This window comes from Furipterus horrens, unplaced genomic scaffold (genome assembly GCF_987537825.1).
Source record: "Furipterus horrens unplaced genomic scaffold, mFurHor1.1.pri manual_scaffold_6, whole genome shotgun sequence".
Classification (NCBI taxonomy): Eukaryota; Metazoa; Chordata; class Mammalia; order Chiroptera; family Furipteridae; genus Furipterus; species Furipterus horrens.
Window position 1 is genome coordinate 105,183,672 of NW_028327176.1, and position 15,837 is coordinate 105,199,508.

The 15,837-nt window shown below is 41.5% G+C and overlaps 1 protein-coding gene and 1 non-coding gene across 2 annotated transcripts in view; both read right to left on the reverse strand.

Annotated features, from left to right (window-relative positions):
* Positions 1–2,209: 2,209 nt before the first annotated feature.
* CILK1 (ciliogenesis associated kinase 1) overlaps positions 2,210–15,837 on the reverse strand; it is a 38,983-nt gene continuing 25,355 nt past the window's right edge. The window contains exons 7-13 of the mRNA XM_090282588.1: positions 15,352–15,519; positions 12,834–13,154; positions 11,248–11,438; positions 10,977–11,128; positions 10,010–10,138; positions 7,053–7,175; positions 2,210–5,885 (exon numbers count right to left, since the gene is read on the reverse strand). Of these exons, the coding sequence (XP_090138714.1) occupies positions 5,731–5,885; positions 7,053–7,175; positions 10,010–10,138; positions 10,977–11,128; positions 11,248–11,438; positions 12,834–13,154; positions 15,352–15,519 (1,239 nt within the window). The 3' untranslated portion in view covers positions 2,210–5,730. The remainder of the gene's footprint in view (positions 5,886–7,052; positions 7,176–10,009; positions 10,139–10,976; positions 11,129–11,247; positions 11,439–12,833; positions 13,155–15,351; positions 15,520–15,837) is intronic.
* LOC150007173 (small nucleolar RNA SNORA76) lies at positions 6,148–6,279 on the reverse strand. Its single transcript, XR_016512188.1, has one exon. It is a non-coding gene; the product is annotated as a small nucleolar RNA SNORA76 (small nucleolar RNA).

Below are 15,837 nucleotides of genomic sequence, written 5' to 3' on the forward strand. Positions count from 1 at the left end.
CCTCCCTCACCGATCCATGTGCGTCCCTCCCGAAGCTGCGCGCTCGGTCGAAGAGGACGACCTTCCCAACTAGAGGAGAGGACCGGTCTTCGGTCAAGGGTATACGAGTAGCTGCGCTCCCCTGCTAGAACCTCCAAACAAGCTCTCAAGGTCCATTTGTAGGAGAACGTAGGGTAGTCAAGCTTCCAAGACTCCAGACACATCCAAATGAGGCGCTGCACGTGGCAGTCTGCCTTCCTTTTCACACAATAAACTTAAACTTTTTGTAGAATATGTATGTGTTAGTACCGTGCGGAACAGAATGCTACCCTTACATTAGTTAAAAGTCCAGAAGGGGCTGGCCTGGCTTCAGAGAAGCCTGTGGTACCAATCAATTGCCAATTGATGGTGGGGGCGGGGGGGGGGGGGCGGGAATCAAGAGAAAGACACTTATTAAATGTGTGAATTGAAGTAGCATCGTGACATACACACATTTCTTTTTCCACCCGCCTCCATTTTTTAATGACACTTATTGTCATCTAGTATACTAAAAATCTTATTTTGTCGTCTGTAGATCTGATAGAATGATGTTAGGAATTTTCACATTTTTAACAATATACTTTTGTATATCCTGTTCCTAGAATAATGCTTAACACAGAGTAAATATTCAGAGAATATTTACTGAAAGAATGAATGAATGATGCCTTAGTTTCGAGCTCCATAAAGCCTGGTGGAGGTGGAAAAGGTTTGGGGGAAATGAGATTTGTCTTTCATTCGTATGAGCCATCCAATTCGTGGTATCTACTAGACATATGTATACGCCAGTGATGACTCAGGAGGGCTGACATGGATCACACTGGCAGCAAAAGGATGAGCTGCTCCAGAGAAACTACATAAAGTAAGAAATTAAACAAATCAAGAATAGCTGGGCAGCCCGAGTCAGAAAAGTCACTTTCAAATATATGTTCAATTTCATCTTTCTAATTGTGACCTGAGACAGAGACTACTCAGTCTAACATGGGTAGGAAGTCGAATTTTCCAGCCTTGCTGAAAGTTTTTATTCACTTTTCCAACCCACCCTTCTACGAGGATTCACTTTAATTGAACTAGATAGCACAAGCATTATTATTCAAATTTGTTGATATGCCATTTATCTCTATTTCCTTATTTCTAATTGGTTGAACCATATCACACTGCTGATACTTTACTATTTCTGATACTTCACTATTTTTTTCCCTAACCTACAAAAATGGCAAGTTCATATGTCCAATCTAATAAAATAGGGATCCACTTCCTTCTTTCAATCTTGTTTACCTGAAAGAAAAACTAAGGCAGTATCCTAAGACTATTAATTACACAGCCTTGTGGAGAAATTAAAAGTCCTGTTATAATAATTCTGCCATTCTATGACAGGTACCCTTGGTCATTTTACTCTTCAGAAGCCTCTGAAATCATTCTATTCTTGGAGACTCTGAGTCAGTTACAGTCTTACTCTATTATAGTGTCTACCTACCGACCTGATATATACTCAAGAGGCCCTGGGAAATCCTCTCTGCCTTTAAACGTTCGCCCACCCACTCGGTAGCACATAAAATTAGTTAACACAAATCAAGAGCTTTAAATCTCAGTTTAAGAGAAGCTTAAATAGTTTCCCTCCAGGTTTTTACAGCAGGAAGGATAGCTTGAATTTGTGGGGCTTCTGAAAGGGAACATATGCCAAAAGGTTAGACCAATGGGGACGTACCATTCAGGTTGGCGGTGTCCTGATCATGAGGGGCACGTTTAGGCATTCAACAATACAAGTGTGATCTGTAAATCATGTTCCTACAACATTCTGTCAAAGAGTCGTTTGGGAAATGCATTTCCTGTGGAATCTTGTGTGTAATTCATGAAGTTACAAGTTTCTTTTGATATTGTACACGTGACTGCACTGTGAAAGCTAAAAACATACAACATAGGTATTTATTAACCATGATGGAATCAGAAACAAGAAGTTTTTCACCTGTCTTTTCTTTTTTAATATCCCTAGTCACCTAACTTTCTAAAAGCTAAATTAAAAAAAAAAAACAAAAAAAACTTCCACATTGCAGGATGATTCTTCATACTGCTACTCTAAGTGTGCTTTCAATGTACAAGTATTAAAGAGAAGTTATAAAATAATCAAAATTCCAAGTGGGAAATATTGATGCTATGTTTTGACGGAAGAACATGAAAAAACAGAGCACTCAAATTTATCTTAAACAGTAACTTTATTTGGGGCAGAATTTTTAAAATGTAAATTAACATTTTTAAACACCTTAGGATGAACTATTCAAAAAGCAACATTTTATTTCAGAAGGGGCTTGCATAAGTGGTTTTCTGTCCTTTATCTTTTCATCATTATGAATATTTACTTTATAAATAAATATATTCTCAGTTACTCCCTTGTAGTCAAATCAGTTGACTAAATTTCTACCAGAAAGCTATTCAGGTCATTTTAAATTCACATTAGCACAGTGTCTAAAAGAAACTAATAATACAGATTAAGTGAGATTTGCCTCCAGTTTGTCTTCTTAATGGTTTCCGTGAGAGGACCCTCACAATAAATTATATAAAATACAGTACTTTGGTTGGAAATTGTAAAAATAATTCTAAAAATTAACCACATACATTAAACAAACAAGTTGCTACAGTATGCTTTAAATGATATATAATTAGTATGCTACACATTTTCTTATAAACATATTGCTTTTGGTCTTACACTGAGCTGAATCATATAGCCTGCTTTCTTTTTCTCTCCTAAATGGCACAAAACAATGGCTTCATGGAAGGGAAATGCTGCTTCATGAGAAAACATGGTGACTATGAACTACAACAGTACTGGTATCTGTATTGAAAAACAAAACAATTTATGACAAAATCTTGACAGTTCTTGACAAAACAAGAATCATTTTGTTTTACGCGTGTTGCCTTGATTGTATTCAGTCTTTTAAAACTCCAGGAGATGACAGAACATTGAGTTATTAGATGTTATTTAATCCTTTAGGCGAGAGACCTGTCTGAAAAAAATTGTTTAAAAATCAAATTTCTTCCTACTTAAATCCTATCATACACAAGCTGAGTGAGGGCTTATTGTAAAATGAACAATCATACCACTGAACTTTTGTGCCTGTGGAGTTTATATGTGTACCACTTGGCACACCTATCTCCGAACCTTTGGGCATGAATGATACCCATCCCTGTACGTTTCCTGACGTCCAGTCAGAAAGCTTTCTGACTGGAAGTGAGGTATAGTCATAGACAGGTACAGTTAAACTCGTCATTTGTCTTGGTGTCTTGTGGTACACTTCATAATTCTGTAATAATTACAAAAGTACATGCAACAGGCAGCATTTTTTCTTCCACTTAACAACAACAAAAAACAGGTCACTATTCCCTTCTACAGTAAACAGCTTGTATATACAATTTATCCTTTACCCATTTTAGGGAGGGGGAAAGGGAAAGTACTTTATAGGATTTTACTAGTCCTTTAGAATCTACATTGCTTTTTTTCAGTATTCTAGTTTTCTCAACAGCTCATCAGCATCTTGACTTTTATAATGAATAAACATGTTTAGCTTCCCAAAGGAAGTTATTTGCTGATAAACAAAGGAAAGATATAAGAGGAAGAAAAGCAAAATATTTTCTGAACTTGAGCCCTACAAAAGTCTTAGAAAAACCACTTTATAATGTGTAATAACCAAGTAACTAGATTTTTCAATTAAAAAAATATAAAATGACTAACATAAGCTAGAGTGTCAAGAATATGATATTCACAATCCATTTGCTTCTCTAAGGGGTATTTACAATTTATACCCAGCTTTCCAGCAAGCTGGGAATGGTTACAGATTAACTTACTTTGTATACATAATACAGAAAGGGAAAATAAATATTAACCTCAGGAAAGGCCTCATCTCTGAAAACACATTTTCTGTTGCTTTAGATGAGTTGAGAATATAACACAGAAATGAATTCAGGTTCAAGTTGTGCTTATACATAATACATATTTATTTTCTGAAGCTCTGCCACCAGTTTGTTAACAGGAAAATATTACCTATCAAATCCACAACCATTAAGTGCTTTTCTCCTGGCCCTGGGGATCATAGTGCTGGGTCAAGTACACTTTTGAGCCAGATTCTCCAAAGCAGAAATTATTCCTGACTTCAGATTGGGGTTCTTTGGAAGCCACGTTATAATTGGTTCAGGTTACGTTGCAATATATTATTAATACATTGAAGTGATAATTTACCAAGTTATTAGGCTGAACCATTTCTGAATGCCAATATTCATTTTAACCTACGATAATGACCATGTCATATGGTTCAGCTTGCTATATCCTGGAACCTGGAACCACAGGAGAGTACTTGAGCCCCGGGTGAATGAGTTAATGGACTATTGAGACTACACTGCATTCTCTAGCCGTGACCTTCCCTCTGGCTTTTCGGGTAACCATGAATGGAGGCTACTGTGTCCTACAGAGAGGGAGAGAGAGTGGACCTTTTGTCTTCTCCTGTCTCCAAACTAGCTTTGTCATTTTCAAAATTGATGTAAACATTCCTCTCAATGCAATAGCCACTGTCAACCAGGACTTCTCACTGTTAATAGAAACTACACAAGGGTTAAGGGTTCAAAGTTCAAAAGTGGCACACTATGACACTAACATCACGGTAACTGTGACTTCCCAGATAAGTGGAACCTCTGCCATAAATCTTTTTGGCTCCCCAACTGCCCTGAGATTTTGGCTAGGAGAGAAGATTACTTGTTGCATGTTCCTAACCAGGCCCGGAGAACTGAGCTGAATGCAAAATTCTATTCATTATTATAACAAAAAATCTGCTGCTTTGAAACTTAGATTTTTGGTCATACATCTTGGCAGGGATATCTGTTTAATTGACTGTATTAACCTTTACATTGAGAATCTTGTGGCTTGAAATACCTCCCTTTTGTGGGTACTTACACTATCTGATTTCAAAAATGGAAGAAATAGAATGTAATGGCATAGGATGGTAAAGCCTGGTTTTATTTGGCTGTCTCCAACCACAATAAAGGGTGTTGTAAACATTTCAAGAAATATTTACTTAAGAGTTCATTCATCCAGGGAACAAACACCAAACAAAGTGAATTACATAACAGTACTTTTAGAACAGCACAGTGGTCTCAAAAAAATCAAATCAATAATGACACTGAGAAAAGCAGAAGGTCATTTTTCTGCTGCTGATGTCAGTCCAGGGCAGCCTGAGGCACCTAATGCGCCACATTTAAAATTTAACCACTTCACAAATATCCACAAGCATTGAGTAAATAACCCTTAGTCTATCTTGTGGCCTGAATCACACCCCTATTGCAATACTGCATCAATATTATTACATTTTAAAAAATCTGTATAAAATATCATCTGGAACCCCCAAAAGAAAACCAATTAACCTTTTAAAAATTTGTTACAAAGTTGGCTGTATAAAACACTAAAACATAATCCGTATATACAAAATGCTGCTGTTTAAGAAAATAATGGGACCCAGTATTAGAATAAAATAATTTGGTACAAAAAAAAAAGGGTATTGCATTTAAATCAATATTTTTAAAAAACGTTTAAAAAGAATATTGAAATGTCTTAGTTCAGAAGAGTAACTATAAAGTGTTTGTTTGCTTTTACACCATCTGAAAGTTTCTTGCAGGTAGAACACAGTTGGCTGAGGGACTGTCCTGTTTCCCCTCCGAAGAGCTCCCTGACTGTCACCGCCGAGACGCGTACTTGGAAGCCCAGTCCGTCCGTCCGTGTACCGGCTGCGCTGCCGGAGGCCGTGGGATCAGCCCAGGAGTGCTTCTAGGCTGGGTGTGGAAAAAAGGCCGTCCAGGATGAGGTCTCATAGCCTTCAGGGAAGAATAACCTGCAGCAAAAGAGGGAGGCGGGCCTGATTGAGAGGGTACCTATGCAAACAACGTGCAGGTAAATGCATGTCGGTGACAAAAAGATGAGAAAATGAGAATTCAAGAGGAACCCTTTGCCTCCTATTCATAATCTTCCTCTGTTCATTAAAGACAACCTGATTCTACAGTTGTCAGGTCAAAAATACACGTGTCATTCCAGACTCCTCTCCTTTTCTTACATCCCACTTGTGACTTGTCAGCAAATTCTTTTTTTTTTTGCTGCCGTGTCGCTCGCGGTTAAAAAGGCCGCCAGCGTAGAGCAGTCGACCCCAGTTATGCGCAAGCCCATGCTCTGGCGCTGAAGCCTGACCCCCGGCGCCACGCACAGGCGCAGCGGGGGCTCAAAGGCAGCGCGTTCAGCAAATTCTATTGCCTCTGCCTCCAAATATACCCAGAATCTGGCCCACCTGAACTACAATCACCCCAGCTCAGGCCAACATCACCCCTGCCTGGACAACAGCCTCCCAACTGGTGTCGCTGCTTCTCCCCTTTCAGTTTAGTGACAACCAGCACTTGCGTGAACCTGGAAGATGAAGTCAGATCACCTCACTCTGTTCAAAATCCTCCAGAGGCTCCCAGGTCGCTCAGAGTCAATGCCAGCATGCTCACGGTGGCTGCGGGGCCTCCTCTCACCTCTCTGAGCTCCTCTTCCTACTCCCTGCTCCCACTCACGCCACTCCCGCACGCTGTTTCTTAGCTGTTCGCTGAATATGCCAGGCCTGTCCCGTCTCAAACTGCACACACTTCAGAATCCCATGTCTGGGACAGTCTCACCCACACTGCTCAGTTTGCTTTCTCACATCCTTCATGTTTACTCGGCACCTCCTTTGCAGTAAGGTCTTCTTTAGCTACTCTACCTAAAATTGCGACCTGCACCCCACCCTCCAACCCCTACATTCCTTATTTGCTGCCTGCTTTTTCTCATTAGCACTTATGAGCATCTTATCTGGTTTACTTATTGTCTATGGAGTGTAAGTTCCAGTTTCAAGAGGACCAGGAGTTTTGTCTGTCTCCTTCACTGGTGGATCCTAGACCTACAGAATGCCTGTTCACCTCTATGACTACAAGGCAGTTGTTCAATAATTACTTGCTGAATCAATTCATGAATAATCCAAAATAGAACTTACCAGGAGAAGGGTCTGGAATAGGTGCCAAGTGTACCCTCTGCACAGCAGAACCACCTTCTTTTTTCAGGAAGGAAGGGATATAGTTTCCAGTCAGTCCACTAGAACTTGTAGAGCTGGAACCAACTAATTTGCAAAAGAAAAAGTTCATTAGTACAAAGTCACGTGCACATGATGCCAACAGGGTTAAAGGACAATGGTGCAGAATAAAGAATTAGGTTTTTATTGGGGGGGGGGGTTATGATAAAAACATACTCTGAGCCGAGCATTCCAGCACACCACACTGCAGAGATGGGGGGCAGGGCAGGCAGTGCAGCTCCTGCAGTCCACACCCAAATGGAGGATCGTTGGTTTGTTTTAGGAAAAGGAAATTTGGGCTTTTCTTTCTTTTGGTATGATCAGTTCAACCTGTTCTGAAATTTTCTTTTTCCACTTCATAAGACAGAAGAGTTATTCTTCCATGTCATTATATGCAAATTCTAGAATATGGCTAAATCATAATTCATTTAACCATTTTCTTATTGATCAACACACAGGTTATGTTAATTATTTAGCTATTGTAAGTCGTCGTCGGCAGCCGTCCGTCTCGAGAGACGATGGTGTAGCTTCTTAAGAGTCTATCTGCACCGCCGAGAATGGCTGTGCAGTCCGACTCGGGAGTGACACGGTATCTGTCTCCTCCCGTGTTGGATCGACATCTTGCGATGACGCTGGAGTGTCCTCTCCAGTGAAGCTGAAGCTACAGAGCCTGGGCAGGGTGATATGGAGGGTCTGCTGTTGCCCATGCAGCAGACCCCCCCCTCTCTTCGCAGCTGAAGGGTCCAAGGGAAAGACGGAGTCGATACAGCTTGGCTTCAGGTGCGCCGCAGGAGTTGCCGGTGTTGACTACAACGTCAAACCGCCTTAGGGACTCCGGCTCCGGATTTTCTGTTGGGGTTTACTCCCTTAGCCTTTCCCCTGAAGAGGTATGCCGCAAGGCAGCGGAGGTTTTTTTGGAATCAGAGTTTTCCTTCTCTGATGTGCCCTGACTGGAAGATCGAACCAGCGATACTTAGCTCGCAGGCCGACGCTCAATCCACTGAGCCAAACCAGCCAGGGGCAGCTATTATAAGTAATTCTACACTAAGTACTTCTGTCTGTTATCAGAATAATTAACCATTATTAAATTATATTAAATATATTTACTTATTATGTCATTGCCATCTTAAGAGTGCTTTAAGGGCCAGAACTCCATACTATTCATCTGAGAATTCTAGGAGGTTAGTGAAATGCCTTACATATAATAAGTAATCAATATATGAGTACATTGGATGGGGGAATGAATATCTATTAGCCTTATGATTAAGGCTGAAGCTACACATAGAATAATGAGGAATGTTATTATGGCCATTATACAAATGGAAGTTATAGCCATTAAGAAAAAGGGATACTGAGCGGTAGTGCTGCTCTGTGTCTTCCCAACACAGAGCATTCTTGGCAATCGCTCAAAGCAAAGTGGGGCCCATGGTCTGGAATGCATGTCTGAGGAGTTGTGTTGGTCACTAGGGCAGTTTTTGCATTTTTGTGGAATAGACAGATATGAAGAAAAAGGGCACGGGAACTTGAACAGGTAAAGTCACAAAAGGGATAAAAGGTACAGTCAATAAACACAAGATGCTCAACCTCATAAACAGGACATGCACATTTCAGCCAAAATAAATGACATTTCACACCCATCACATTAGCACAAATTTTACAATCTCAACAGTACCAAGTGGCATCAAGGATGCAGCACAACTCCCACACCCTGCTGGAGAGCAAGGTGGCCATATCTGTGAAATTGAAGATGAGCACACCCTTTAACCTAATGCGCTTCCATTGTACCCAGAGAAACCCTCACACAGGTGCACAGCAAGGTCCATTTCACCACAATTTCCAATAGCAAAAATTATAAATAACTTACATGTATGTCAAGAAGAGAGGGGATAAATAAATTATGGTCTAGTAAAGTAATAAATGATGGTATTATATGGTTATATATAGTATATGTTATATGATATATATAATATGACATATATTTTCTATATGTATAATTGCTACATATGAATACATAATATAATTATTAAAAGGAATAGAGATCCAGAATTATGTGCATGTAAATTTTAAAACATGCAAAACCATACTATGTATTTCATGTATATATATCTTTAAAAGCACAGAAATTATTAATAAATATCCCAATCAGGTGAGAGTTTGGAGAGAGGGAGAGAGAGAAGGAAAGGGAGGAAAGGCCTGCATACTAGGCTTTGGGTCTCTTTGCAAAGTTTGACTTCTAAGCTGGCAATGGGTATGTGGGTACTGATATATTACTTTCTTCCTTTTTGTATTCCTTGACATGAAGGAATAAAAGCAGGGAGAAGTGAAGCCCAGATGTTTACTTGAGAGGGGAGCAGCACAGAGCAGGGCTGCCGTGTGAGAGAAGGCAGTGTGGGCAGCTGGTAGGCTGGGAACAGGGTCAGTCAGCTTGAAGAGCTTACGAAATTCACTTACCCATTTAACACTATCCTTCCAAACTATCTTCCAGCTGGAAGTTTTGATGCCCTGGGCTGGGGCTGAGTTATCAGGTGGAAAGGAGAAGGTGGAGCAAGGCAGACAGAGTTGAGTTTGACTCCTGGAGGTCGCCCATCACCGAGGGGAGCCTCAGAAGTCAGACTTTGTAAAGTTATTTTTGTTTCTCCTGCGAGCCAAAAAAAGACTATGCTTTTCTCCCCAGATACACTTAAAGGAAGATCCGGCGGAGCTGGCTGTGTCCCCAGGGCCTGCTGCCAAAAGACACAGGCACACAGGCCTGGAAAAGAGGCCCAGGGTTTCGTACCAGAAAGGCCCTCGTGGTTCCACAGCCTGTACCCTCGTCTCTGTATCCACTGCCACCTCCAGAGAATTTGCTTCTTGTCATTTAGGACTCAATAATTAGTACTCACCTGAAGTTACTTTGCTGATTGCTGACACTGTCCCTGAAGACTTTCCAGACAAACCAGAACTAGACCACGGATTAGATGAAATAAAATCCTTGCTTGGAGTTGGGAGGATGCCATTTATTATATTTATTCCTAATAGGGAAGAAACATTTTTCAAATGCAAAATATGCATTTAATCTTGCACTAGACTTCAAGATGAAATTAATGCAGAACCCAATGTGTCAAAAAGTTACTATGGTTCAAGAATCTAAGCAAAAATTTACTATGAATAGGAAAAGATGCCGTCTTTGGGTTTAGTATGTTGTCTCTCTGGTGGGTGGCCTGAGAGAGGGGTCTTACACTTCTTTGAACAGATCCGTCCCATGTCCTATGCTTGGAACTCCTCTGGTGCCGTCCTGGACCTTAGTGCTCCTGGACATTCCTACTTGTCCCCCTCACAGACAACTGCCTTTCTATCATCTAAATCCCTCTCTGTCCCCCTTCCAAAGCCCCGACCCCTGCAGCTCTCTCCCCTTTCTGTCTCCTGTCCCCAGAGCTTCCATCTTCTCACCTGACCTGGACCATCATCGCCATCCCGTTCTGATGACTCCAATCTGTACCAATGACTCCCCCCTGTCCAAGACTGCCTTGACCTTAACCTCAAGTCAAATCACTTCCCCTCCAGACCACCCATATTCCCACTCGTGTCAAGCACTGCAGACTTCTGGGGGCGAGACCTCAGGCTCTTACCAGTTCCTCCCTCCCTGGGGGCAGGACCCAGTTTTCTCTATGAAATGTCCTATCTTAGGCAACTATACAAAGTAAAAATATGAGGCCTGGGCTCCAGCAAATATCGTTATGATGTTTCCACCAGTTCTGAAGCGAAGCCCCATTCACTCGCCTTCCAGAACAAAACCTCTGTGAACATGTGATCTCAGGGAAATGGTTTCTTATCAATGGTCCAAGAAAAGGCAAGTGTTTATATCATTACCAGGCAAGTATCGGGAGTGCTTCAAGTAGTGCTGCTTGGCCGCAGATCTCAGGGTCGGCGTGTCTCGCCTCTGATATGAAGTCTGGGTGGGGGCGCTGTTTCCTGTCCCCACAGGCTCAGAGGGTTTCTTCAGGTCCAAAACACTCTCAAATCTGAATCGAGAGAACATGGCTTAGTTTCACATGAGACAGAGCCCTCCTCATCAGATCGGTAAAGATCCCCTCACCAATCCTAGGTTCAGTCCGTTTACAGAGAAAAGCCACACACTTGCCTACAGAGGGTCTCGTCGCTCTGCCTTTTCTTGTTTTTCAGGTCAGTCCTGGTGAGGGACGGGCTGAAATCCAAATCATCCAAGTCGGCCCAATCGTCGGAATCCTTTGTTGACCTGGAAACCAGACCCCACCTTCTCCTACTCTTTGGCTTGATCTCCCCGTTTTTGTGCTCCAGCCCAGGTAGGATTTTCTGTGTTTACAAAGAGAGAGGAAAAGACCTTACTTGGCATTAATAGAGCTCACCCATGGGCAATCCCCATTCGGAACTTAGTCATAAAAAGGAGGATCCTGGGGGCTTATCTGACAGGACAACTGGGGAAACATTCCCAGACCTTTCTCTCTCACCTACACTGCACAGGTCCCACCACTTTGCAGCCTATGAGGACACCGAGTTATATAAGATAAGGATTTAAAAAAAAAAATTTAAGGTACTTCTCCCATATTCAGAAGAGGGCTGAATTCTCATTCAGGCCTCATCTTAAAGAATTAACATGATTTATAGCATTAGAAATAAAGATGTAAAAGAAATAGCTAAGATGTCAGTTATCTTGCTCTTTTACAGAAAACGATACAAATAATGCCTTCTTAGTAGACCTGGATACGATTTAATTACACAATGAGCTATCATAGGAAATTTCCAAACACATCACTTTCAACTCCAGGGCTGGGGTCCAGCCAGCAGCCTGGAGCCTCCCACAGTATCGTACACTGTGCGGGTTGGGAGCCAGTGCTCAGTGAATGAATACTAGTTGACAGAGAAAGTATTACTTTTGCATAAAGGTGTTAGAAAATCAGACTTTCAGACAGCATTATAAAACTATTGGTAACTACACACCCTTGTCAGGTTAGCATTTCACTAAATCTAACCCCCATTGTTTCCTTTTGACTCCCAGCCCAAGAGAAGAGGAAATATTTGGACTCAATTACTGCCAGCATTAACCGCCATTGATGGCATTCATGGGAATAACAAACTACAAATATTAGTATGGCTCTTGGTGATTTTCAAAACATCTCCACAAACGGCAGGACCTTTGATCCTCATGCAGAGCCCTGTCTGGTAGGCAAGACAGACATAATGATCTTTTACGGATGAGGAAACTGAGTCCACAGTAACAATATTAGTAACAATGACTAATATTTCCAAGTTCTTACGGGGCACCAGGTATTAGTTTGAATTATTTCAAATATTAACCCATTTAGTCCTCAAAAGAATTCTATCAGACAGGTGCTATTATCATCCCTATTTTACAGAGAGGAAATGAGGACCAGAGAGGCCAGGTAATGTGCACAGGGCCACCGAGGTATAAAGAGCAGAGCTGAGATCTGAGATCTGAGACCCTGGCAGTCTGGCTGCAGCATGCAGTTCTCAACCACCACAGCACCGTGATTAATAGGCAGAGCCAGAACCTGAATCAAACCTTTGACTCCAAGGCCAAAGCTCTTCTCACAATTCCATGCTATTATCAAGATAAATTTATTATAATTAGACTTTATATTCTGAAAAAGAAAACAGTTCACACAATAAGTGAAGTCAGAAGTGGAACAGGCCAGACCCAAAGCTCACTAGTGCATCTTCCTTGCTTACCGCCTGAGGATTCTTGGCGTGGAGGGGTGGGAAGAGCAAGGGGCTTGGCTCATCCTCCAGATGATGGCTCGGGTGGTCTGTCCTGGAAGCCTCTGCTTTGTAGGGGAACATGAGATGCTGAGGGGGCTGGCTGGCTTGATGCTGTCTTGAAGAAATCCGCGTGTGTGGTTTGGTTGGGGGCTGGGCAGGAGGGACTGGCTTAATGTGAGGCGGTAGGCCTGCCTTGTCCAGGCTGTCCTTCTGTGGCTTTCCTGAATCTGGAAGGCTCTGTGTGGTGCTGCCCAGGGGGTGCCCAACCTGGAAGTAAGGATACCGAAGCGCCTGGAATGACACACATGGCTGCTTTAGGAGAAAAGTCTAGCTGGGAAGGTTAACACTATCAGGCTCACAGGGCTACATTCCATGTGACCAATTACTACAATTTCTTAGCCCAAACCAACTCCAGGGTGGGGCAAAAGTAGGTTTACAGTTGTTCATATGGAAAACAATACAATAATTAATAAATAATAACACAAGAAAGGACTCTGTGTAGCGTGTACTCACAGCTGTAAACTTACGTTTGCCCCCTCCCCATACAAAACAGCACCTTGAATCTGTAACACCCTTTTGATTTTTCTTATCTAAAATATCAGCAAATGTACGGACTTAAAATTATTTGGCTAAAGCGGCCAGTTACATCGCTATTACCCTTGCTACTTCTGAAAAGTATTCCGGCTCAACACAGATCCTGGCTTTGTAACTTATTTGCTCTATGTCTTCAATATAATAATTCACCCTTCTAAGCCCATTTCCTCCTTCCAGAGAAAGAGAAAAATATATATATAACACTGAAAGAGCCAAACACAATGATCCTGGAGGACCCTGAAGAATCAAGTGTAAAATAAACAAGTACATCTGCCTTTGTCCCAGGAACGCCAGGAGTGTGATACATGGTAGGGTTGAACGACTGGCAACGAAACCTTGTTAGTTGTTCTCAATAATCAAGTTTTCTAGATAGCCAAAGGATAAATCTTACAAGTCTTTCTGAAACATTCCATTTTCCTTAGTCTTTTTGCATGAAAATTACTGAACACAGCATAACCTTTCTTAACCATTCTGGAACATAGTTGTAAACATCTATAACCTCCAATGTAAGTATAAGCAGAGGCAAATGATGTGGATACCTTGGTACAGGTACTGGACGCTGGCACCTAACTCGAAAAGTCTTCCTTGTAGTCCCATTTCTGCAAGTCTCAACTGTTTCAGGGGTATTTTTAGCTTTTCTGACACTATTAAAAGCACACCTTGCTCTCTTAAGTTTTTTGTGGCAGAATCTTTTTCATATCTTGTGTGCATCTTTTAAAACAGTTCTTCAAAAAAATTCCTTCCTGACCTGAGAATATTTGTGAATTTCATCGCCAGTGTGAATTTCATCCCCAGGAGAGCATTTCTCAGAGCTTTCCAACACTCTTGAGCAATCCAGAGTCTTATGGTACCAGTGGGCTCTTTCTTCTTTGAGCCTTTGGAAAGCCGCTTTTCTGCAAGTCTTTAATCCCCCAATTACCATCTCTCCAGCTCTCTCACGCTGGCACTGTCTCAGATGTTACCGTCACTTTTGCGAAGCCAAATCATTATTTGATCAAAATGGGTCACCTTTTTTATTCCCTGAGCAATGTAATCATCAATGAGACAAGGTGAGAAGGGGGCAGGCACAGCCAATGCAAAAGGCGGCTGGCTGGCAGGGGGCCTGCGAGGGGTGGAGCCCGCAGCACTGCCATGCCTCTTTAGGGTGCATTTTATAATCTAAGTCAAGGTGATCTGGGGTGGGGGGCCACAGGTAGAAAAAACAGGAGGTATGGAGTCAGAAGACCTCCATTTGGGTGACTGATTGCAGTTGGTTACACTATCTGTACTAATTACTAAATGAGTGATAAGACAAATTGTTTAAACTTTCTGAGATTCAGTTTTCTCATTTATAGAGTGAAAGAGTAATACCTAGCTCGTGGGGTTAAAATCACACGAAAACATACGTCAGCATTTACAAACTGTAAAGAGCTATAAAATGCTAATTATGGTTATTATCCCAACTCTATCTCATCTTTCCTCTCTCTGTCATCTGAAAAGTGAGCGAGTTGGATTTTACAAGATATTTTCAAATTCCCTTTCAACAACCAGCACTGGTTTATAAACAAATTCTACATAATCTTAACTCACAGAGAACATATTTGAAAACATTCTCCAAATACATGTAGATATATGTTTATTTTCATTTCCACATGTATGGTAACATATCATATGAACTATATGCCAACTTTCAAAGCAACTACTGTATACTGTTTAAATCTTAACTACTTTAACTTTACGCAACAAGTCTCAAACTATTTTAAGTTCTTATATATAATACATCAACAGTGGTACTCAACTATTTTTTTTTACACATAATACCACATGAATTACTGCCTATGAGATTTATAGGAATTATTTGGAGTAAGATATGAATTTTATAAGAAATGCATCAAAGAAGATAATAGAAGAAAACCTGACTAGCTGTTGGCCGTTTCTTGGGATCCCACTGAAGCATGTCTCTCAGGAGTTGAATTGCTTCGCTGCTAGCATTTGGAATTAGAGTCTTTAAGTTATTGGGTACGCACTGGGGCCAGCGGAAGTTCATAGCATTTGAAAGTTGGTAGCCTTCCGGCCAGTCGGTCTGAAAGAGGGAAAAGACAGAACACCTTGCTCAGCCAACTCATGGTGACAGGAATGTGTATCCTGGCACGTGTGCCCATAACAAAAAGGCAATCATGTCATTACCACACCCACACCCACTCACGTGGCACCGTGTGTCATGATTGACATATAGGAGGCTACTGGAGAGACTAGAAAGTACATGAAGTCAAGGAAGGAGTAGAAGAGACACTGCTTTGCCACCAACTTGTTTGATAACCGTAACACTAGATAGTTCCTCTCTTGAGATTTGGGGGTTGAACCAAATTACTCTTTTCCCAATTTTGTTCCACGAGACAGA